The sequence below is a fragment of the Scyliorhinus torazame genome, chromosome 1 (genome assembly GCF_047496885.1).
Source record: "Scyliorhinus torazame isolate Kashiwa2021f chromosome 1, sScyTor2.1, whole genome shotgun sequence".
Taxonomy (NCBI): Eukaryota; Metazoa; Chordata; class Chondrichthyes; order Carcharhiniformes; family Scyliorhinidae; genus Scyliorhinus; species Scyliorhinus torazame.
Genome location: NC_092707.1, coordinates 109,680,541 through 109,705,022, shown reverse-complemented (window position 1 = coordinate 109,705,022; position 24,482 = coordinate 109,680,541). Strand labels below are relative to the sequence as shown.

The window sequence follows — 24,482 nt, the reverse complement described above, 5'->3', positions numbered from 1 at the left end:
TGAGGATTCACTGTACTCAAATTAGTCAGGAAGTGACGAGTGGCATCCTACAAGGATCTGTGCAGGGACCTTTGCTATTCGCCATATTTATTAATGGCTTGGAAAACACAACAGAAAATAAAAAGATTTGGGAGACGTTATATTGCTTATTTTCCAGCTTAGTTTTGTAGTGTTCCATTGGCATGAAATGCCTTTTATCACTGCATTCTTCTGTGTTTACCTTGCAGCAGATCACTTACTGAGATCTTCCTCTGCAAACCGATCTCCAGCTTCCTTACAGCGAGTTCAGACCATTGACCCTGCAAAGTCCATGTCAGGTGAGTGGAGGCAAAGTTTCAAATGGTTTTCAATTTTGTTGGTTCATGCACAACGCTACAGACCTCTGGAAACTACAGCTGTCATTTCACACTTTGACACATACCATGGCAATTAGGAAAATAAAAAGTTTGGGTCCCCCATATAAGAGCAGGGGTACTTCTGGAGTTTAACCAACGTCGGGCCCGGACGGGCTCCTTGGTCGTGCACTCAGAGCCGGCGCGGACCAGCTGGCAGAGGTGTTCGCAGGCATCTTTAACCTGTCCCTACTCAACTCCGAGGTCCCCACCTGCTTCAAGGTGGCCACCATCATACCGGTGCCAAAGAAGAACCAGGCAACGTGCCTCAATGACTACAGTCCAGTGGCCCTGACTTCAGAGAGGTTGGCCATGAAGCGCATCACCTCCATACTCCCAGAACACCTTGATCCTCTGCAATTCGCATACCGACACAGCAGACGCCATTTCCCTGGCCCTACACTCATCCCTAGAGCATCTCGACAACAAGAACTCCTATATCAGCCTCCTATTTATTGACTACAGCTCTGCCTTCAACACCATTATCCCAGCCAAGCTCATATCAAAGCTCCAAAACCTAGGACTTGGCTCCCCACTCTGCAACTGGTTCCTCGATTTTCTGACCCACAGACCACAATCAGTAAGAGTGAACAACAACACCTCCTCCACAATAGTCCTAATAGTTCTGGGGTCCCGCAAGGCTGCGTACTTAGCCCCCACTCTACTCCCTGTACACACACGACTGCGTGGCAAAATTTGGTTCCAACTCCATCTCCAAGTTTACTGACGATACGACCATTGTGGGCCGGATCTCGAATAACGATGAGTCAGAATACAGGAGGGAGATGGAGAACCTAGTGGAGTGGTGCAGCGACAACAATCGCTCCCTCAATGCTAGCAAAACTAAAGAGCTGGTCATTGACTTCAGGAAGCAAAGTACTGTACACACCCTTGTCAGCATCAACGGGGCCGAGGTGGAGATGGTTAGTAAATTCCTAGGGGTGCACATCTCCAAAAATCCGTCCTGGTCCACCCATGTTGACGCGAACACCAAGAAAGCACCACAGTGCCTATACTTCCTCAGGAAACTAAGGAAATTCAGCATGTCCACATTAACTCTTACCAACCTTTACAGATGCACCATAGAAAGCATCCTATCTGGCTGCATCACAACCTAGTATGGCAACTGCTCGGCCCAGGACCGCAAGAAACTTCAGAGAGTCGTGAACACAGCCCAGTCCATCACACGAACCTGCCTCCCATCCATTGACTCCATCTACACCTCCCGCTGCCTGGGGAAAGCGGGAAGCATAATCAAAGACCCCTCCCACCCAGCTTACTCACTCTTCCAACTTCTTCCATCGGGCAGGAGGTACAGAAGTCTGAGAACACACACGAACAGACTCAAAAACAGCCTCTTCCCTGCTGTTACCAGACTCCCAAATGACCCTCTTATGGGCTGACCTCATTAACACTACACCCCTGTTTGCTCCACCCAATGCTGGTGCTTATGTAGTTACATTGTATACCTTGTGTTGCCCTATTATATATTTTATTTTAGTCCCTTTCCTTCCCATGTACTTAATGATCTGTTGAGTTGCTTGCAGAAAAATACTTTTCAATGTACCTCGGTACACGTGACAATAAACAAATCCATCCATCCACTATAACTGCAGGTTTATAGCATCGATCACCAGCATGCTATCTGCACCTCCCGCTGCCTGGGGAAAGCGGGCAGCATAATCAAAGACTCCTCCCGCACGGCTTACTCACTCTTCCAACTTCTTCCATCGAGCATGTTAACTGTGAAAATATTCACATGAAGGCCTGAGTATAAGTAAAAAAGCAGTTTATTATTTCAGAATTCTGGGAGAGAAGGCCTGAGAGACTCTGCAGCCTACGTCAGCACCTTTTCTCACTTGAGCTAAGGCTCACACGGGTTAATATACAGATTCAACGGGCGGAATTAGTTGTATTCTTATTTACATACAATCAATCAACTATACTCGTGTCACAGTTATTACATGCAGTCAATCAATTTTCCTTGCATCCCAGTTATCACATGTATGGTTAAAGTGGGTGATGTCTTACCCGCCCCTAACTTCATGCAGAAGTCATTCAAAACTAACATAATGATGTGTCCTGTCTACAGCTGTAGAGCTTGAGCTTTATCAAGGATATATTGCATGCCTTGTTCTGGGAAGCTGTTATTAGCGGCTGTTGGGATACTCCCTATACATACCCATGGTTGGGTCTCATGAGACAGTTTACAGGGAATGTGGCTTGTTCAGCCATTTTGTGTCTTTTCTGATATTAACAGCAGACAACAACAGAAATTTGTATTTCTACAAAAACAGAAATTGACAACAGAAATTTGTATTTCTACAAATTGCCTCTTCTAAACAGGCATCTAAGCCAATGAGTACCTATTCATCAGAACTATTCAAAAGTAAATATAGGAGCACAAATGTAGTTACAGGGCCACCTATAATTTATATCATAGTCCAGTGTCACAAAATGCCCTCCAGGGCAGAAGATACAAAAGTCTGAGAACACGCACGCACAGATTCAAAAACAGCTTCTTCCCCGCTGTTTCCAGACTCGTAAATGACCCGCTCATGGACTGACCTGATTAATACTGCACCCCTGTATGCTTCACCTGATATTTACATTGTGTCCCTTGTGTTGCCCTATTATGTATTTTCTTTTTCTTTTCTTTTCATGTACTAAATGATCTGTTTGAGCTGCTCACAGAAAAATACTTTAAATCCAATCCAATCAGTGAATCAAACTGGTTGGCCCATCAACAGTTCTTAAAGTATTATGAACCTGCCTGGCTCAGGTATCCCAGTTACTGACTTCATTCTGAATTTCTTGTCACCAAAAAAAATCACCTTTTCTACTTGTTACTACAGGTTGGTGATTAGATAGCTGTCTGACAGAAATAGCAGAAACTTATTTTATTTTAATAAATTTAGAGTACCTAATTATTTTCTTTTCCAATTAAGGGGCAATTTAGCGTGGCCAATCTACCTAACCTGCACGTCTTTGGGTTGTGGGGGTGAAACCCACACGGACAAGGAGAGAATGTGCAAACTCCACATGGACAATGACCCAGGGCTGGGATTCAAATCCAGATCCTCAGCGCTGTAGGTAACAGTGCTAACCACTGTGCCACGTGTCACCCGAATAGCAGAACCTATTGCAATCAGAATGGTCAATAGCACTATTTTTGTGAGTGCCATGAAGAATCCGACACAGGTTTGTAGAGTCAAACAGAAAATAACTTTATTTACAAAAATATGTACACAGGACCAGCAGTTCACTACTCGTTCCCCCTCTAGCCAGCACCACACTGGCCAGCTCCATTTATACAGCTGCAATGCTAATGATTATATCCCCCCCCCCCAATTGGGGGAGCTCATATTCCCCAAAAAACATGGGGTAACCAGTTGTCCCCAGCCAATAGGATCTGGGCAGGTTATAACAACTATGGTCCAAAGTGAATTGCTGCACCAGGGAGTAGTTACACCAAGGGTGAAGATTATACATTCAGTTCTGGGCACCGCTTGTTAGGAAGGATATATTGGTATGGAGGCAGTGTAGATTCACCAGAATGATAAAAGCAAATTACTGTCATAGAATTAGATTATCATAGAATTTACAGTGCAGAAGGAGGCCATTCAGCCCATCGAGTCTGCACTGGCTCCTGGAAAGAGCACCCCACCCAAGGCCAACACCTCCACCCCTCCCCATAATCCAGTAACCCCACCCAACACTAAGGGCAATTTTGGACACTAAGGGCAATTTATCATGGCCAATCCACCTAACCTGCACATCTTTGGACTGTGGGAGGAAACCGGAGCACCCGGAAGAAACCCACGCACACACGGGGAGGATGTGCAGACTATGCACAGACAGTGACCCAAGCTGGAATCGAACCTGGGACCCTGGAGCTGTGAGGCAATTGTGCAATCCACAATGCTACCGTGCTGCCTGTGGATACTGGAATTTGAAACGAAAGAGAAAATGCTGGAAAATCTCAGCAGGTCTGGCAGCATCTGTCAGGAGAGAAAAGAGCTGACATTTCGGGTCCGATGACTCTTTGTCAAAGCTAACAGACCGTTTTCATCCCATTTCTTTTAAACTTTTTTTTAACCATTTCTTTCTTTCTTAATGTATATTTAACCCCCCCCCCCAATCTTATCCACCTTTCCTTAACCTTTCTCCTCTTTGCTTCTCCCTTCCCCTCCCCCCACATCTACAGTTCATCCTCTGATGTTAGTTTCTCTGCTGTTTGACCTTTCACATCTTTTGTACTGTCTAGGGACTGCCATTAGCACTCTTTCTCCTTGGTTTCTGTGGCCATTAGCACCCGGTTTCCCTGAGTTTCTGTGGCTATGACTCATCTTTCATTCTCACTCCACAGTTTAAATATTTCCCACTTTCTCTGGCTGTTAGCTTTGACAAAGAGTCATCGGACTCGGAACGTTAGCTCTTTTCTCTCCTTACAGATTCTGCTGAGATTTTCCAGCATTTTCTCTTTCGTTTCACCAGAATGACGCTGAGGTTTAGCAGGTTAAATTATCAGGATGCATTACAGAAACTTGGCTTGTATGCGTTTGAGTATACAAGGTTGATCCAAGTTTTCAAAATTATTATGGCATCAATAGGATAGATAGAGACAAAGTGGAAACAAAAAGTTTATAATTTTATAAAAATAATATATTCATTCATGAGATTTGAACATTGTTGGCGAGGATTTTGTATTTCATGGGACATGGATGTCGATGGCAAGGCCCAGCATTTATTGCTCATTCCTAATTGCCCTTGAGAAGATGGTGATCCGCCGCTTTGAGCCGCTGCAGTCCATGTGGTGGATTTATTGCTCATGTCTAATTGTCTTTGTAAAGGTGGTGGTGAGTCACCTTGAATAGAACTGTGTGACTTGCTCGACCATTTCAGAGGGCAGGTAAGAGTCAAAATATTTCTGTGGATGTGAAATCACACACAGGCTAGATCAAGTAAGGATGGGAAATTTTCTTAAAGGACATTAGTGAATTGAATGTGTTTTTTCATATATTTATTAAAAAGAGAATCATATTAAACAAAAACACCCAAAACAATTATCCAAAATTAAATACTAGAAGAAAGAGACAAACAAGCAAAAGCCCACAATAACTTAAACTCAACAAACTAAACTAAATCCCCAACAGCTGACGGTGACTAGCTCTTTAAATAAAGAAATTAATCGCTGCCATCCCGGGTAGAACCCTTCCTCCGACCCTCTAATGGTGTAATTCACCATCTCCAAGTGCAGAAAAGACATGAGGTCACAACTCCAAGGGTAGGAGACCTCCATCCAAGCCGCACTCGTCTCTGGGCTATCAGCAAAGTGGAAGCGAGGATATCTGCTTCGCCCCCGGCTGCAGCACGAGAGAGTCTGACACCCCAAATATGGCCACCAGTGGGCATGGATCCAAATCTCCATTGAGTATCTCCCACATGATGTTAAAGAAAGAGGCCCAGAAGCCTATTCACTTGGGGCAAGACCAGAACATGAGTGTGGTTAGCCAACCCAAGAGCAACATATCCGCCACCTCATGGTAGAATCCTCTCATCCTTGCTTTAGTCAAATGTGCCTGTGCACCTTGAATTGAATCAAACTTACTGAAGCACATGAAGACATGGAGTTAACCCTGTGAAGGGCCTCACTCCATACCTCACCATCCAAAATGGGTCCCAATTCACCATCCCATTTTGTCCTCACCTCGTTCAACAGAGCTGACTCCACTGAAATCTTATGGCCATATATGCCCAAAATAGTCTGCCTGTCCTCTGCCAAAGACAAGATCATCGCCAACAGGGAAGAGGATGGTGCCTTGCACGAAAATCATAAATCTGAAAATACCCAAAAAGATTGGAACCAGGCAGTTGGAATTTATCTGCCAACTCCTTAAACCTCCTCTCCACAAACAGGTCTCCAAAGCTCTCCAGAGCCTTCCCCTCCTATGACTTGAACAGAGTCCAAATCCGCTGGCAGAAAAAGGTGATTGTTGTCGATGTGGATAGTGATCACAGGGAACAGAGTTTGAAATGCTGCCTGAATTGCTTCCAAATAGGGTAGCACGATGGCGCAGTGGTTAGCAATACTGCCTCACGGCGCCGAGGTCCCAGGTTCGATCCCGCCTCTGGGTCACTATCCGTGTGGAGTTTGCACATTCTCCCCGTGTTTGCGTGGGTTTCGCCCCCACAACCCAAAGATGTGCAGGGTAGGTGGATTGGCCATGCTAAATTGCCCCTTAATTGCAAAAAATGAATTGGGTCCTCTGAATTTATTTTTAAAAATAAAAAATGAATTTCTTCCAAATTCTCAAGAGGGAGACCACCAGTGGATTCAGGGAAAATCTCACTGGAGAGAAAGGCAACAATGCCATTGCAATTGTGCGAAGGCTAGAAACAGTGGAGGAGCTTGCTTCCATTTGTCCCCATATGGAACCACAACAATATATTCTGAATGTTGGCTGCCCAACAATAAAATAATGATTTTGTTGTATTCATCCATGGGAAGTGGGCATTGCAGGCTGTGCAATGGGCATTTATTGCCCATCCCTAATTGCCCTTGATGGGGCAGTTAAGAGTCAACCACATTGCTGTGAGCCTGGAGTCACATGTACACCAGGCCAGGTAAGGATGACAGATTTCCTTCTGGTTCATTGGTGAACCAGATGGGTATTTACGACAATTGACAATGGTTTCATGGTCATCATTACACTTTTAATTCCAGATTTGTATTGAATTCAAATTGCAGTGGTGGGATTTGAAGCTGGAACCCAGAGCATTATTCTGGATCTCTGGTTTACTAGTCCAGTGACAATACAACTATGCCACCACCTCCCCTTGGGTAGGGCCAAGCCCCTGATTGTCTGTCTCTTTGGAGCAAAGCCTCATGGACTCTTGGCGTCTTAGCCTCCCAAACAAAGGAGGACATTAATAATGTTACAACACCATGGGCATGTATGCGGTCAATTCAAACCCCACTTGTCCTGGAGTCACAACACAACACGAGTGAATTAACTAATAAGTCTTATAAAAATCCCCCATTACAGTCACCGAGTTTGTCAATTTAAACACAATGTTTATTTATAATTAGAACAAATATGAAATATGCAGCGAAACCAGCTGCATAACATCAAGCTAATACCTGACTCTCCATTTAACTGCTCCACCTACTACCCCCACATATAAGACAGGGGTGGAAAGGGGTAAAAATAATAAGCATTAAGGTCAAAAGATAAGAGTCCTTGCTTAAGATGATGAATTCTTCAGTGCACTTTGCAATATGAGCATGGTTTCAAGTCTCTGGTTTACAGCCCATGGGCGAAATTCTCCGGTATCGGCGCGATGTCCGCCGACTGCCGCCCAAAATGGCGCAAATCAGTCGGGCATCGCGCAGCCCCAAAGGTGCGGAATGCTCCGCATCTTTGGGGGCCGAGCCCCAACCTTAAGGGGCTAGGCCCGCGCCGGACGAATTTCCGCCCCGCCAGCTGGCGGAAAAGGCCTTTGGTGCCCGCCAGCTGACACGGAAATGACATCTCCGGGCGGTGCATGCGTGGGAGCGTTAGCGGCCGCTGATGGCATTCCTGCGCATGCGCAGTGGAGGGAGTCTCTTCCGCCTCCGCCATGGTGGAGACCGTGGCGAAGGCGGAAGGGAAAGAGTGCCCCCACGGCACAGGCCCGCCCGCGGATCGGTGGGCCCCGATCGCGGGCCAGGCCACCGTGGGGGCACCGCCCGGGGCCAGATCGCCCAGGACCCCGGAGCCCGCACGCGCCGCCTTGTCCCGCCGGTAAGGTAGGTGGTTTAATCTACGCCGGCGGGACAGGCATTTTAGCGGCGGGACTTCGGCCCATCCGGGCCGGAGAATCGCGGGAGGGAGGGCCCGCCAACCGGTGCGGCGCGATTCCCGCCCCCGCCGAATATCCGGTGCCAGAGAATTCGGCAACCGGCGGGGGCGGGATTCACACCAGCCCCCGGCGATTCTCCGACCCGGCGGGGGGGTCGGAGAATCTCACCCCTTAATGATCTTCTTTGCAGTGAGCAATATCTTGCAGCATTTCCAGGAGAGGCCCCTTGGCTTCACATCAGAGTCTGCTTTTAGTTTGTGGTTTATTTCCAGGCTTCTTTCTTTCTTGAGTCACTTTATCCCAGATAAAACCTTATTATCAGCTCATGGTTTGACCTCATGCCTTTACAGTTCCAAGAGAATGGCATCCAGACCCACTGGCGAGAGAGAATCATCACAGTGGCTGTATGGAGAGAGTTTAGCTGGATCCTTTGGGAACAAAATAGTTGGAATCCTCCACCCAGACTGCAGCATCAAATTCTCCACCCAGACTGCAGGATCAAATCCCCCACCCAGACTGCAGGATCAAATCCTCCACCCAGACTGCAGGATCAAATCCCCCACCCAGACTGCAGGATCAAATCCCCCACCCAGACAGCAGGATCAAATCCCCCACCCAGACTGCAGGATCAAATCCCCCACCCAGACTGCAGCATCAAATCCCCCACCCAGACTGCAGGATCAAATCCTCCACCCAGACTGCATGATCAAATCCCCCACCCAGACTGCAGGATCAAATCCCCCACCCAAACTGCAGCATCAAATCCCCCACTCAGACTGCAGGATCAAATCCTCCACCCAAACTGCAGGATCAAATCCCCCACTCAGACTGCAGGATCAAATCCTCCACCCAGACTGCAGGATCAAATCCCCCACCCAGACTGCAGGATCAAATCCCCCACCCAAACTGCAGCATCAAATCCCCCACCCAGAATGCAGGATCAAATCCCCCACCCAGAATGCAGGATCAAATCCCCCACCCAGACGCAGCATCAAATCCCCCACCCAGACTGCAGGATCAAATCCCCCACCCAGACTGCAGCATCAAATCCCCCACCCAGAATGCAGGATCAAATCCCCCACCCAGACTGCAGGATCAAATCCCCCACCCAGACTGCAGGATCAAATCCCCCACCCAGACTGCAGCATCAAATCCCCCACCCAGACTGTAGGATCAAATCCCCCACCCAGACTGCAGCATCAAATCCCCCACCCAGACTGCAGGATCAAATCCTCCACCCAGACTGCAGCATCAAATCCCCCACCCAGACTGCAGCATCAAATCCCCCACCCAGACTGCAGGATCAAATCCCCCACCCAGACTGCAGGATCAAATCCTCCACCCAGACTGCAGCATCAAATCCTCCACGCAGACAGCAGGATCAAATCCCCCATCCAGACTGCAGGATCAAATCCCCCACCCAGACTGCAGGATCAAATCCACCACCCAGACTGCAGCAACAAATCCTCCAACCAGACAGCAGGATCAAATCCCCCACCCAGACTGCAGTATCAAATCCTCCACGCAGACTGCAGCATCAAATCCCCCACCCAGACTGCAGGATCAAATCCCCCACCCAGACTGCAGGATCAAATCCCCCACCCAGGCTGCAGCATCAAATCCTCCACCCAGACTGCAGCATCTAATCCTCCACCCAGACTGCAGAATCAAAACCCCACCCAGACTGCAGGATCAAATCCCCCACCCAGACTGCAGCATCAAATCCTCCACCCAGACAGCAGGATCAAATCCACCACCCAGACTGCAGCATCAAAACCCCACCCAGACTGCAGCATCAAATCCTCCACCCAGACTGCAGCACCAAATCCTCCACCCAGACTGCAGCATCAAAACCCCACCCAGACTGCAGGATCAAATCCCCCACCCAGATTGCAGCATCAAATCCTCCACCCAGACTGCAGCATCAAATCCTCCACCCAGACTGCAGCATCAAAACCCCACCCAGACTGCAGCATCAAATCCTCCACCCTGACTGCAGGATCAAATGCACCACCCAGACTGCAGGATCAAATCCCCCACCCAGACTGCAGGATCAAATCCCCCACGCAGACTGCAGGATCAAATCCCCCACCCAGACTGCAGGATCAAATCCCCCACCCAGACTGCAGGATCAAATCCCCCACCCAGACTGCAGCATCAAATCCTCCACCCAGACTGCAGCATCAAATCCTCCACCCAAAATTCAGGAGCAAATCCTCCACCCAGACTGCAGGATCTAATCCCCCACCCAGACTGCAGAATCAAATCCCCCACCCAGACTGCAGCATCAAATCCCCCACCCAGACTGCAGCATCAAATCCTCCACCCAGACTGCAGAATCAAATCCCCCACCCAGACTGCAGGATCAAATCCCCCACGCAGACTGCAGAATCAAATCCCCCACCCAGACTGCAGGATCAAATCCTCCACCCAGACTGCAGGATCAAATCCTCCACCCAGACTGCAGGATCAAATCCCCCATCCAGACTGCAGCATCAAATCCCCCATCCAGACTGCAGGATCAAATCCCCCACCCAGACTGCAGCATCAAATGCTCCACCCAGACTGCAGCATCAAATCCCCCACCCAGACTGCAGCATCAAATCCTCCACCCAAAATTCAGGAGCAAATCCTCCACCCAGACTTCAGGATCAAATCCCCCACGCAGACTGCTGGATCAAATTCCCCACCCAGACTGCAGGATCAAATCCTCCACCCAGACTGCAACATCAAATCCTCCACCCAGACTGCAGCATCAAATCCCCCACCCAGACTGCAGCATCAAATCCCCCACCCAGTCTGCAGGATCAAATCCTCCACCAAGACAGCAGGATCAAATCCTCCACCCAGACTGCAGGATCAAGTCCCCCACCCAGACTGAAGGATCAAATCCTCCACCCAGACTGCAGGATCAAATCCTCCACCCAGACTGCAGAATCAAACCCCCCCACCCAGACTGCAGGATCAAATCCTCCATCCAGACAGCAGGATCAAATCCCCCACTCAGACTGCAGGATCAAATCCTCCACCCAGACTGCAGAATCAAACCCCCCACCCAGACTGCAGGATCAAATCCCCCACCCAGACTGCAGGATCACATCCTCCACCCAGACTGCAGGATCAAATCCTCCACCCAGACTGCAGGATCAAATCCCCCACCCAGACTGCAGGATCAAATCCTCCACCCAGACTGCAGGATCAAATCCCCCACCCAGACTGCAGAATCAAATCCCCCACGCAGACTGCAGAATCAAATCCCCCACCCAGACTGCAGGATCAAATCCTCCACCCAGACTGCAGGATCAAATCCCCCATCCAGACTGCAGCATCAAATCCCCCACCCAGACTGCAGGATCAAATCCTCCACCCAGACTGCAGCAACAAATCCTCCACCCAGACAGCAGGATCAAATCCACCACCCAGACTGCAGCATCAAATCCCCCACCCAGACTGCAGCATCAAATCCCCCACCCAGACTGCAGCATCAAATCCTCCACCCAGACTGCAGGATCAAATCCTCCACCCAGACTGCAGCATCAAATCCCCCACCCAGACTGCAGCATCAAATCCCCCACCCAGACTGCAGCATCAAATCCCCCACCCAGACTGCAGCATCAAATCCCCCACCCAGACTGCAGGACCAAATCCCCCACCCAGACTGCAGGATCAAATCCCCCACGCAGACTGCAGGATCAAATACCCCATCCAGACTGCAGCATCAAATCCCCCACCCAGACTGCAGGATCAAATCCCCCACCCAGACTGCAGCATCAAATCCTCCACCCAAAATTCAGGAGCAAATCCTCCACCCAGACTGCAGGATCAAATCCCACACCCAGACTGCAGGATCAAATCCCCCACCCAGACTGCAGCATCGAATCCTCCACCCAGACTGCAGGATCAAATCCCCCACCCAGACTGCAGCATCAAATCCTCCACCCAGACTGCAGGATCAAATCCTCCACCCAGACTGCAGGATCGAATCCTCCACCCAGACTGCAGGATCAAATCCTCCACCCAGACTGCAGGATCAAATCCCCCACCCAGACTGCAGGATCGAATCCTCCACCCAGACTGTAGAATCAAATCTTCCCACCCAGACTGCAGGATCGAATCCTCCACCCAGACTGCAGAATCAAATCCCCCACGCAGACTGCAGAATCAAATCCTCCACGCAGACTGCAGAATCAAATCCTCCACCCAGACTGCAGGATCAAATCCTCCACCCAAACTGCAGCATCAAATCCCCCACCCAGACTGCAGGATCAAATCCCCCACCCAGACTGCAGGATCAAATCCCCCACGCAGACTGCAGCATCAAATCCTCCACCCAGACTGCAGAATCAAATCCCCCACCCAGACTGCAGGATCAAATCCCCCACGCAGACTGCAGAATCAAATCCCCCACCCAGACTGCAGGATCAAATCCTCCACCCAGACTGCAGGATCAAATCCTCCACCCAGACTGCAGGATCAAATCCCCCATCCAGACTGCAGCATCAAATCCCCCACCCAGACTGCTGGATCAAATCCCCCACCCAGACTGCAGCAACAAATCCTCCACCCAGACAGCAGGATCAAATCCACCACCCAGACTGCAGCATCAAATCCCCCACCCAGACTGCAGGATCAAATCCCCCACCCAGACTGCAGCATCAAATCCTCCACCCAAAATTCAGGAGCAAATCCTCCACCCAGACTGCAGGACCAAATCCCCCACCCAGACTGCAGGATCAAATCCCCCACCCAGACTGCAGCATCAAATCCTCCACCCAGACTGCAGCATCAAATCCTCCACCCAAAATTCAGGAGCAAATCCTCCACCCAGACTGCAGGATCAAATCCCACACCCAGACTGCAGGATCAAATCCCCCACCCAGACTGCAGGATCGAATCCTCCACCCAGACTGCAGGATCAAATCCCCCACCCAGACTGCAGGATCAAATCCTCCACCCAGACTGCAGGATCAAATCCCCCACGCAGACTGCAGGATCATTTCCTCCACCCAGACTGCAGGATCAAATCCTCCATCCAGACTGCAGGATCAAATCCCCCACCCAGACTGCAGGATCAAATCCTCCACCCAGACTGCAGGATCAAATCCCCCACCCAGACTGCAGAATCAAACCCCCAACCCAGACTGCAGGATGAAATCCCCCACCCAGACTGCAGGATCGAATCCTCCACCAAGACTGCAGGATCAAATCCCCCACCCAGACTGCAGGATCAAATCCCCCACCCAGACTGCAGGATCAAATCCTCCACCCAGACTGCAGGATCAAATCCCCCACCCAGACTGCAGCATCAAATCCTCCACCCAAAATTCAGGAGCAAATCCTCCACCCAGACTGCAGGATCAAATCCCACACCCAGTCTGCAGGATCAAATCCCCCACCCAGACTGCAGCATCGAATCCTCCACCCAGACTGCAGGATCAAATCCCCCACCCAGACTGCAGCATCAAATCCTCCACCCAGACTGCAGGATCAAATCCCCCACCCAGACTGCAGGATCGAATCCTCCACCCAGACTGCAGGATCAAATCCTCCACCCAGACTGCAGGATCAAATCCCCCACCCAGACTGCAGGATCGAATCCTCCACCCAGACTGTAGAATCAAATCTTCCCACCCAGACTGCAGGATCGAATCCTCCACCCAGACTACAGAATCAAATCCCCCACGCAGACTGCAGAATCAAATCCTCCACGCAGACTGCAGAATCAAATCCTCCACCCAGACTGCAGGATCAAATCCTCCACCCAAACTGCAGCATCAAATCCCCCACCCAGACTGCAGGATCAAATCCCCCACCCAGACTGCAGGATCAAATCCCCCACGCAGACTGCAGCATCAAATCCTCCACCCAGACTGCAGAATCAAATCCCCCACCCAGACTGCAGGATCAAATCCCCCACCCAGACTGCAGCATCAAATCCTCCACCCAGACTGCAGGATCAAATCCCCCACCCAGACTGCAGGATCAAATCCCCCAACCAATCTGCAGGATCAAATCCCCCACCCAGACTGCAGGATCAAATCCTCCACCCAGACTGCAGGATCAAATCCCCCACCCAGACTGCAGCATCAAATCCTCCACCCAGACTGCAGGATCAAATCCCCCACCCAGACTGCAGCATCAAATCCCCCACCCAGAATGCAGAATCAAATCCTCCACCCAGACTGCAGGATCAAATCCCCCACCCAGACTGCCACATCAAATCCTCCACCCAGACTGCAGCATCAAATCCTCCACCCAGACTGCAGCATCAAATCCCCCACCCAGACTGCAGGATCAAATCCCCCATCCAGACTGCAGCATCAAATCCTACACCCCGACTGCAGCATCAAATCCTCCACCCAGACTGCAGGATCAAATCCTCCACCCAGACTGCAGCATCAAATCCCCCACCCAGACTGCAGCACCAAATCCACCACCCAGACTGCAGGATCAAATCCTCCACCCAGACTGCAGCATCAAATCCCCCACCCAGACTGCAGCACCAAATCCCCCACCCAGACTGCAGGATCAAATCCCCCACCCAGACTGCAGGATCAAATCCCCCATCCAGACTGCAGCATCAAATCCTACACCCCGACTGCAGCATCAAATCCTCCACCCAGACTGCAGGATCAAATCCTCCACCCAGACTGCAGCATCAAATCCCCCACCCAGACTGCAGCACCAAATCCCCCACCCAGACTGCAGGATCAAATCCTCCACCCAGACTGCAGGATCAAATCCCCCACGCAGACTGCAGCATAAAATCCCCCACGCAGACTGCAGGATCAAATCCCCCACCCAGACTGCAGCATCAAATCCCCCACCCAGACTGCAGCATCAAATCCCCCACCCAGACTGCAGGATCAAATCCCCCACCCAGACTGCAGCATCAAATCCCCCACCCAGACTGCAGGATCAAATCCCCCACCCAGACTTCAGCATCAAATCCTCCACCCAAAATTCAGGAGCAAATCCTCCACCCAGACTGCAGGATCAAATCCCCCACCCAGACTGCAGGATCAAATCCCCCACCCAGACTGCAGCATCAAATCCTCCACCCAGACTGCAGCATCAAATCCTCCACCCAAAATTCAGGAGCAAATCCTCCACCCAGACTGCAGGATCAAATCCCCCACCCAGACTGCAGGATCAAATCCCCCACCCAGACTGCAGCATCAAATCCTCCACCCAGACTGCAGCATCAAATCCTCCACCCAAAATTCAGGAGCAAATCCTCCACCCAGACTGCAGCATCAAATCCCCCACCCAGACTGCAGGATCAAATCCCCCACCCAGACTGCAGCATCAAATCCTCCACCCAAAATTCAGGACCAAATCCCCCACCCAGACTGCAGGATCAAATCCCCCACGCAGACTGCAGGATCAAATACCCCATCCAGACTGCAGCATCAAATCCCCCACCCAGACTGCAGGATCAAATCCCCCACCCAGACTGCAGCATCAAATCCTCCACCCAAAATTCAGGAGCAAATCCTCCACCCAGACTGCAGGATCAAATCCCACACCCAGACTGCAGGATCAAATCCCCCACCCAGACTGCAGCATCGAATCCTCCACCCAGACTGCAGGATCAAATCCCCCACCCAGACTGCAGCATCAAATCCTCCACCCAGACTGCAGGATCAAATCCTCCACCCAGACTGCAGGATCGAATCCTCCACCCAGACTGCAGGATCAAATCCTCCACCCAGACTGCAGGATCAAATCCCCCACCCAGACTGCAGGATCGAATCCTCCACCCAGACTGTAGAATCAAATCTTCCCACCCAGACTGCAGGATCGAATCCTCCACCCAGACTGCAGAATCAAATCCCCCACGCAGACTGCAGAATCAAATCCTCCACGCAGACTGCAGAATCAAATCCTCCACCCAGACTGCAGGATCAAATCCTCCACCCAAACTGCAGCATCAAATCCCCCACCCAGACTGCAGGATCAAATCCCCCACCCAGACTGCAGGATCAAATCCCCCACGCAGACTGCAGCATCAAATCCTCCACCCAGACTGCAGAATCAAATCCCCCACCCAGACTGCAGGATCAAATCCCCCACGCAGACTGCAGAATCAAATCCCCCACCCAGACTGCAGGATCAAATCCTCCACCCAGACTGCAGGATCAAATCCTCCACCCAGACTGCAGGATCAAATCCCCCATCCAGACTGCAGCATCAAATCCCCCACCCAGACTGCTGGATCAAATCCCCCACCCAGACTGCAGCAACAAATCCTCCACCCAGACAGCAGGATCAAATACACCACCCAGACTGCAGCATCAAATCCCCCACCCAGACTGCAGGATCAAATCCCCCACCCAGACTGCAGCATCAAATCCTCCACCCAAAATTCAGGAGCAAATCCTCCACCCAGACTGCAGGATCAAATCCCCCACCCAGACTGCAGGATCAAATCCCCCACCCAGACTGCAGCATCAAATCCTCCACCCAGACTGCAGCATCAAATCCTCCACCCAAAATTCAGGAGCAAATCCTCCACCCAGACTGCAGGATCAAATCCCACACCCAGACTGCAGGATCAAATCCCCCACCCAGACTGCAGGATCGAATCCTCCACCCAGACTGCAGGATCAAATCCCCCACCCAGACTGCAGGATCAAATCCTCCACCCAGACTGCAGGATCAAATCCCCCACGCAGACTGCAGGATCATTTCCTCCACCCAGACTGCAGGATCAAATCCTCCATCCAGACTGCAGGATCAAATCCCCCACCCAGACTGCAGGATCAAATCCTCCACCCAGACTGCAGGATCAAATCCCCCACCCAGACTGCAGAATCAAACCCCCCACCCAGACTGCAGGATGAAATCCCCCACCCAGACTGCAGGATCGAATCCTCCACCAAGACTGCAGGATCAAATCCCCCACCCAGACTGCAGGATCAAATCCCCCACCCAGACTGCAGGATCAAATCCTCCACCCAGACTGCAGGATCAAATCCCCCACCCAGACTGCAGCATCAAATCCTCCACCCAAAATTCAGGAGCAAATCCTCCACCCAGACTGCAGGATCAAATCCCACACCCAGTCTGCAGGATCAAATCCCCCACCCAGACTGCAGCATCGAATCCTCCACCCAGACTGCAGGATCAAATCCCCCACCCAGACTGCAGCATCAAATCCTCCACCCAGACTGCAGGATCAAATCCCCCACCCAGACTGCAGGATCGAATCCTCCACCCAGACTGCAGGATCAAATCCTCCACCCAGACTGCAGGATCAAATCCTCCACCCAGACTGCAGGATCAAATCCCCCACCCAGACTGCAGGATCGAATCCTCCACCCAGACTGTAGAATCAAATCTTCCCACCCAGACTGCAGGATCGAATCCTCCACCCAGACTACAGAATCAAATCCCCCACGCAGACTGCAGAATCAAATCCTCCACGCAGACTGCAGAATCAAATCCTCCACCCAGACTGCAGGATCAAATCCTCCACCCAAACTGCAGCATCAAATCCCCCACCCAGACTGCAGGATCAAATCCCCCACCCAGACTGCAGGATCAAATCCCCCACGCAGACTGCAGCATCAAATCCTCCACCCAGACTGCAGAATCAAATCCCCCACCCAGACTGCAGGATCAAATCCCCCACCCAGACTGCAGCATCAAATCCTCCACCCAGACTGCAGGATCAAATCCCCCACCCAGACTGCAGGATCAAATCCCCCAACCAATCTGCAGGATCAAATCCCCCACCCAGACTGCAGGATCAAATCCTCCACCCAGACTGCAGGATCAAATCCCCCACCCAGACTGCAGCATCAAATCCTCCACCCAGACTGCAGGATCAAATCCCCCACCCAGACTGCAGCATCAAATCCCCCACCCAGAATGCAGAATCAAATCCTCCACCCAGACTGCAGGATCAAATCCCCCACCCAGACTGCCGCATCAAATCCTCCACCCAGACTGCAGCATCAAATCCTCCACCCAGACTGCAGCATCAAATCCCCCACCCAGACTGCAGGATCAAATCCCCCATCCAGACTGCAGCATCAAATCCTACACCCCGACTGCAGCATCAAATCCTACACCCCGACTGCAGCATCAAATCCTCCACCCAGACTGCAGGATCAAATCCTCCACCCAGACTGCAGCATCAAATCCCCCACCCAGACTGCAGCACCAAATCCACCACCCAGACTGCAGGATCAAATCCTCCACCCAGACTGCAGCATCAAATCCCCCACCCAGACTGCAGCACCAAATCCCCCACCCAGACTGCAGGATCAAATCCCCCACCCAGACTGCAGGATCAAATCCCCCATCCAGACTGCAGCATCAAATCCTACACCCCGACTGCAGCATCAAATCCTCCACCCAGACTGCAGGATCAAATCCTCCACCCAGACTGCAGCATCAAATCCCCCACCCAGACTGCAGCACCAAATCCCCCACCCAGACTGCAGGATCAAATCCTCCACCCAGACTGCAGGATCAAATCCCCCACGCAGACTGCAGCATAAAATCCCCCACGCAGACTGCAGGATCAAATCCCCCACCCAGACTGCAGCATCAAATCCCCCACCCAGACTGCAGCATCAAATCCCCCACCCAGACTGCAGCATCAAATCCCCCACCCAGACTGCAGGATCAAATCCCCCACCCAGACTTCAGCATCAAATCCTCCACCCAAAATTCAGGAGCAAATCCTCCACCCAGACTGCAGGATCAAATCCCCCACCCAGACTGCAGGATCAAATCCCCCACCCAGACTTCAGCATCAAATCCTCCACCCAAAATTCAGGAGCAAATCCTCCACCCAGACTGCAGGATCAAATCCCCCACCCAGACTGCAGGATCAAATCCCCCACCCAGACTGCAGCATCAAATCCTCCACCCAGACTGCAGCATCAAATCCTCCACCCAAAATTCAGGAGCAAATCCTCCACCCAGACTGCAGGATCAAATCCCCCACCCAGACTGCAGGATCAAATCCCCCACCCAGACTGCAGCATCAAATCCTCCACCCAGACTGCAGCATCAAATCCTCCACCCAAAATTCAGGAGCAAATCCTCCACCCAGACTGCAGCATCAAATCCCCCACCCAGACTGCAGGATCAAATCCCCCACCCAGACTGCAGCATCAAATCCTCCACCCCGACTGCAGCATCAAATCCTCCACCCAGACTGCAGGATCAAATCCTCCACCCAGACTGCAGCATCAAATCCCCCACCCAGACTGCAGCACCAAATCCACCACCCAGACTGCAGGATCAAATCCTCCACCCAGACTGCAGCATCAAATCCCCCACCCAGACTGCAGCACCAAATCCCCCACCCAGACTGCAGGATCAAATCCCCCACCCAGACTGCAGGATCAAATCCCCCATCCAGACTGCAGCATCAAATCCTACACCCCGACTGCAGCATCAAATCCTCCACCCAGACTGCAGGATCAAATCCTCCACCCAGACTGCAGCATCAAATCCCCCACCCAGACTGCAGCACCAAATCCCCCACCCAGACTGCAGGATCAAATCCTCCACCCAGACTGCAGGATCAAATCCCCCACGCAGACTGCAGCATAAAATCCCCCACGCAGACTGCAGGATCAAATCCCCCACCCAGACTGCAGCATCAAATCCCCCACCCAGACTGCAGCATCAAATCCCCCACCCAGACTGCAGCATCAAATCCCCCACCCAGACTGCAGGATCAAATCCCCCACCCAGACTTCAGCATCAAATCCTCCACCCAAAATTCAGGAGCAAATCCTCCACCCAGACTGCAGGATCAAATCCCCCACCCAGACTGCAGGATCAAATCCCCCACCCAGACTGCAGCATCAAATCCTCCACCCAGACTGCAGCATCAAATCCTCCACCCAAAATTCAGGAGCAAATCCTCCACCCAGACTGCAGGATCAAATCCCCCACCCAGACTGCAGGATCAAATCCCCCACCCAGACTGCAGCATCAAATCCTCCACCCAGACTGCAGCATCAAATCCTCCACCCAAAATTCAGGAGCAAATCCTCCACCCAGACTGCAGCATCAAATCCCCCACCCAGACTGCAGGATCAAATCCCCCACCCAGACTGCAGCATCAAATCCTCCACCCAAAATTCAGGAGCAAATCCTCCACCCAGACTGCAGGATCAAATCCCACACCCAGTCTGCAGGATCAAATCCCCCACCCAGACTGCAGCATCGAATCCTCCACCCAGACTGCAGGATCAAATCCCCCACCCAGACTGCAGCATCAAATCCTCCACCCAGACTGCAGGATCAAATCCCCCACCCAGACTGCAGCATCAAATCCCCCACCCAGACTGCAGCATCAAATCCCCCACCCAGACTGCAGCATCAAATCCCCCACCCAGACTGCAGGACCAAATCCCCCACCCAGACTGCAGGATCAAATCCCCCACGCAGACTGCAGCATCAAATCCCCCACCCAGACTGCAGGACCAAATCCCCCACCCAGACTGCAGGATCAAATACCCCATCCAGACTGCAGGATCAAATCCCCCACCCAGACTGCAGCATCAAATCCTCCACCCAGACTGCAGCATCAAATCCTCCACCCAAAATTCAGGAGCAAATCCTCCACCCAGACTGCAGGATCAAATCCCACACCCAGACTGCAGGATCAAATCCCCCACCCAGACTGCAGGATCGAATCCTCCACCCAGACTGCAGGATCAAATCCCACACCCAGACTGCAGGATCAAATCCCCCACCCAGACTGCAGGATCAAATCCCACACCCAGACTGCAGGATCAAATCCCCCACCCAGACTGCAGGATCGAATCCTCCACCCAGACTGCAGGATCAAATCCCCCACCCAGACTGCAGCATCAAATCCTCCACCCAAAATTCAGGAGCAAATCCTCCACCCAGACTGCAGGATCAAATCCCCCACCCAGACTGCAGCATCAAATCCCCCACCCAGACTGCAGGATCAAATCCCCCACCCAGACTGCAGCATCAAATCCTCCACCCAAAATTCAGGAGCAAATCCTCCACCCAGACTGCAGGATCAAATCCCCCACCCAGACTGCAGGATCAAATCCCCCACCCAGACTGCAGCATCAAATCCTCCACCCAGACTGCAGCATCAAATCCTCCACCCAAAATTCAGGAGCAAATCCTCCACCCAGACTGCAGGATCAAATCCCACACCCAGACTGCAGGATCAAATCCCCCACCCAGACTGCAGGATCGAATCCTCCACCCAGACTGCAGGATCAAATCCCCCACCCAGACTGCAGGATCAAATCCCCCACCCAGACTGCAGGATCAAATCCTCCACCCAGACTGCAGGATCAAATCCCCCACGCAGACTGCAGGATCATTTCCTCCACCCAGACTGCAGGATCAAATCCTCCATCCAGACTGCAGGATCAAATCCCCCACCCAGACTGCAGGATCAAATCCTCCACCCAGACTGCAGGATCAAATCCCCCACCCAGACTGCAGAATCAAACCCCCCACCCAGACTGCAGGATGAAATCCCCCACCCAGACTGCAGGATCGAATCCTCCACCAAGACTGCAGGATCAAATCCCCCACCCAGACTGCAGGATCAAATCCCCCACCCAGACTGCAGGATCAAATCCTCCACCCAGACTGCAGGATCAAATCCCCCACCCAGACTGCAGGATCAAATCCTCCACCCAGACTGCAGGATCAAATCCCCCACCCAGACTGCAGCATCAAATCCCCCACCCAGACTACAGCATCAAATCCTCCACCCAGACTGCAGGATCAAATCCTCCACCCAGACTGCAGGATCTAATCCCCCACTCAGACTGCAGGATCAAATCCCCCACGCAGACTGCAGCATCAAATCCCCCACCCAGACTGCAGCATCAAATCCCCCACCCAGACTGCAGGATCAAATCCCCCACCCAGACTGCAGCATCAAATCCCCCACCCAGACTGCAGCATCAAATCCTCCACCCAAAATTCAGGAGCAAATCCTCCACCCAGACTGCAGGATCAAATCCCCCACCCAGACTGCAGCATCAAATCCCCCACCCAGACTGCAGGATCAAATCCCCCACCCAGACTGCAGCATCAAATCCTCCACCCAAAATTCAGGAGCAAATCCTCCACCCAGACTGCAGGATCAAATCCCCCACCCAGACTGCAGGATCAAATCCCCCACCCAGACTGCAGCATCAAATCCTCCACCCAGACTGCAGCATCAAATCCTCCACCCAAAATTCAGGAGCAAATCCTCCACCCAGACTGCAGGATCAAATCCCACACCCAGACTGCAGGATCAAATCCCCCACCCAGACTGCAGGATCGAATCCTCCACCCAGACTGCAGGATCAAATCCCCCACCCAGACTGCAGGATCAAATCCTCCACCCAGACTGCAGGATCAAATCCCCCACGCAGACTGCAGGATCATTTCCTCCACCCAGACTGCAGGATCAAATCCTCCATCCAGACTGCAGGATCAAATCCCCCACCCAGACTGCAGGATCAAATCCTCCACCCAGACTGCAGGATCAAATCCCCCACCCAGACTGCAGAATCAAACCCCCCACCCAGACTGCAGGATGAAATCCCCCACCCAGACTGCAGGATCGAATCCTCCACCAAGACTGCAGGATCAAATCCCCCACCCAGACTGCAGGATCAAATCCCCCACCCAGACTGCAGGATCAAATCCTCCACCCAGACTGCAGGATCAAATCCCCCACCCAGACTGCAGGATCAAATCCTCCACCCAGACTGCAGGATCAAATCCCCCACCCAGACTGCAGCATCAAATCCCCCACCCAGACTACAGCATCAAATCCTCCACCCAGACTGCAGGATCAAATCCTCCACCCAGACTGCAGGATCTAATCCCCCACTCAGACTGCAGGATCAAATCCCCCACGCAGACTGCAGCATCAAATCCCCCACCCAGACTGCAGCATCAAATCCCCCACCCAGTCTGCAGGATCAAATCCCCCACCCAGACTGCAGCATCAAATCCCCCACCCAGACTGCAGCATCAAATCCCTCACCCAGACTACAGCATCAAATCCTCCACCCAGACTGCAGGATCAAATCCTCCACTCAGACTGCAGGATCTAATCCCCCACCCAGACTGCAGGATCAAATCCTCCACCCAGACTGCAGGATCAAATCCCCCACGCAGACTGCAGGATCAAATCCTCCATCCAGACTGCAGGATCAAATCCCCCACCCAGACTCCAGGATCAAATCCCCCACCCAGACTGCAGGATCAAATCCTCCACCCAGACTGCAGGATCTAATCCCCCACTCAGACTGCAGGATCAAATCCCCCACGCAGACTGCAGCATCAAATCCCCCACCCAGACTGCAGCATCAAATCCCTCACCCAGACTGCAGGATCAAATCCCCCACCCAGACTGCAGCATCAAATCCCCCACCCAGACTGCAGCATCAAATCCCCCACCCAGACTACAGCATCAAATCCTCCACTCAGACTGCAGGATCTAATCCCCCACCCAGACTGCAGGATCTAATCCCCCACCCAGACTGCAGGATCAAATCCTCCACCCAGACTGCAGGATCAAATCCCCCACCCAGACTGCAGGATCAAAACCTCCACCCAGACTGCAGGATCAAATCCCCCACCCAGACTGCAGGATCAAATCCCCCACGCAGACTGCAGGATCAAAACCTCCACCCAGACTGCAGGATCAAAACCTCCACCCAGAGTGCAGGATCAAAAGTGAAACTAAAATGGAACCTCGTGGCTCTGAGAAACATGGGAGAGGAATAATATCCAATCGCCACCTGTTACCAGGCAGAGCACAGCCTTTGGGCTACTTCAGTGGCCACCAGCCAAATCAGTCAACCAGAGTCATCACAAAGGCCAGCCAAATTCCAATCACCAGGTTAAAACTGCACAGCCTTCTGGAATCTGTTTGAATTCAAGGCTGCTTACAGATTCCTTTGCCTTAAAGTCACAGGCCCATTAAACATCCATGAATCAAAAATTGTAACAGTAAAAATAAATGAAAGGGGAAAACAAGGCAATAGATAGGGAATAAACAAGTATGAACAGAAAGGACCCTTACAATTTGTTGACTTTAACAAAACAGCACTTGGGGAGAAAAATGGGGAGACATTGAAAAATAAATAAAAATCTCAGGATCAAGGAATCACAGAATGATGCAGTGCAGAAGAGGCCCTTCAGCCTATCGAGTCTGCATTGAAGCATAAAAGATACCTGACCTGCCTACCTAATCACATTTGCCAG

General features: G+C 51.7%; 1 protein-coding gene across 8 annotated transcripts in view; it reads left to right on the top strand.

The window, feature by feature from the left end:
* Positions 1-24,482, top strand: part of specc1la (sperm antigen with calponin homology and coiled-coil domains 1-like a) — a 520,876-nt gene that overhangs the window by 289,346 nt on the left and 207,048 nt on the right. For 6 of the 8 annotated variants that reach the window (XM_072499675.1, XM_072499732.1, XM_072499723.1 and 3 more), the window contains exon 11: positions 228-317. In XM_072499675.1, coding sequence (XP_072355776.1) covers positions 228-317 — 90 coding nt within the window. The remainder of the gene's footprint in view (positions 1-227; positions 318-24,482) is intronic. The other 2 variants (XM_072499693.1, XM_072499715.1) reach the window with 1 other exon arrangement.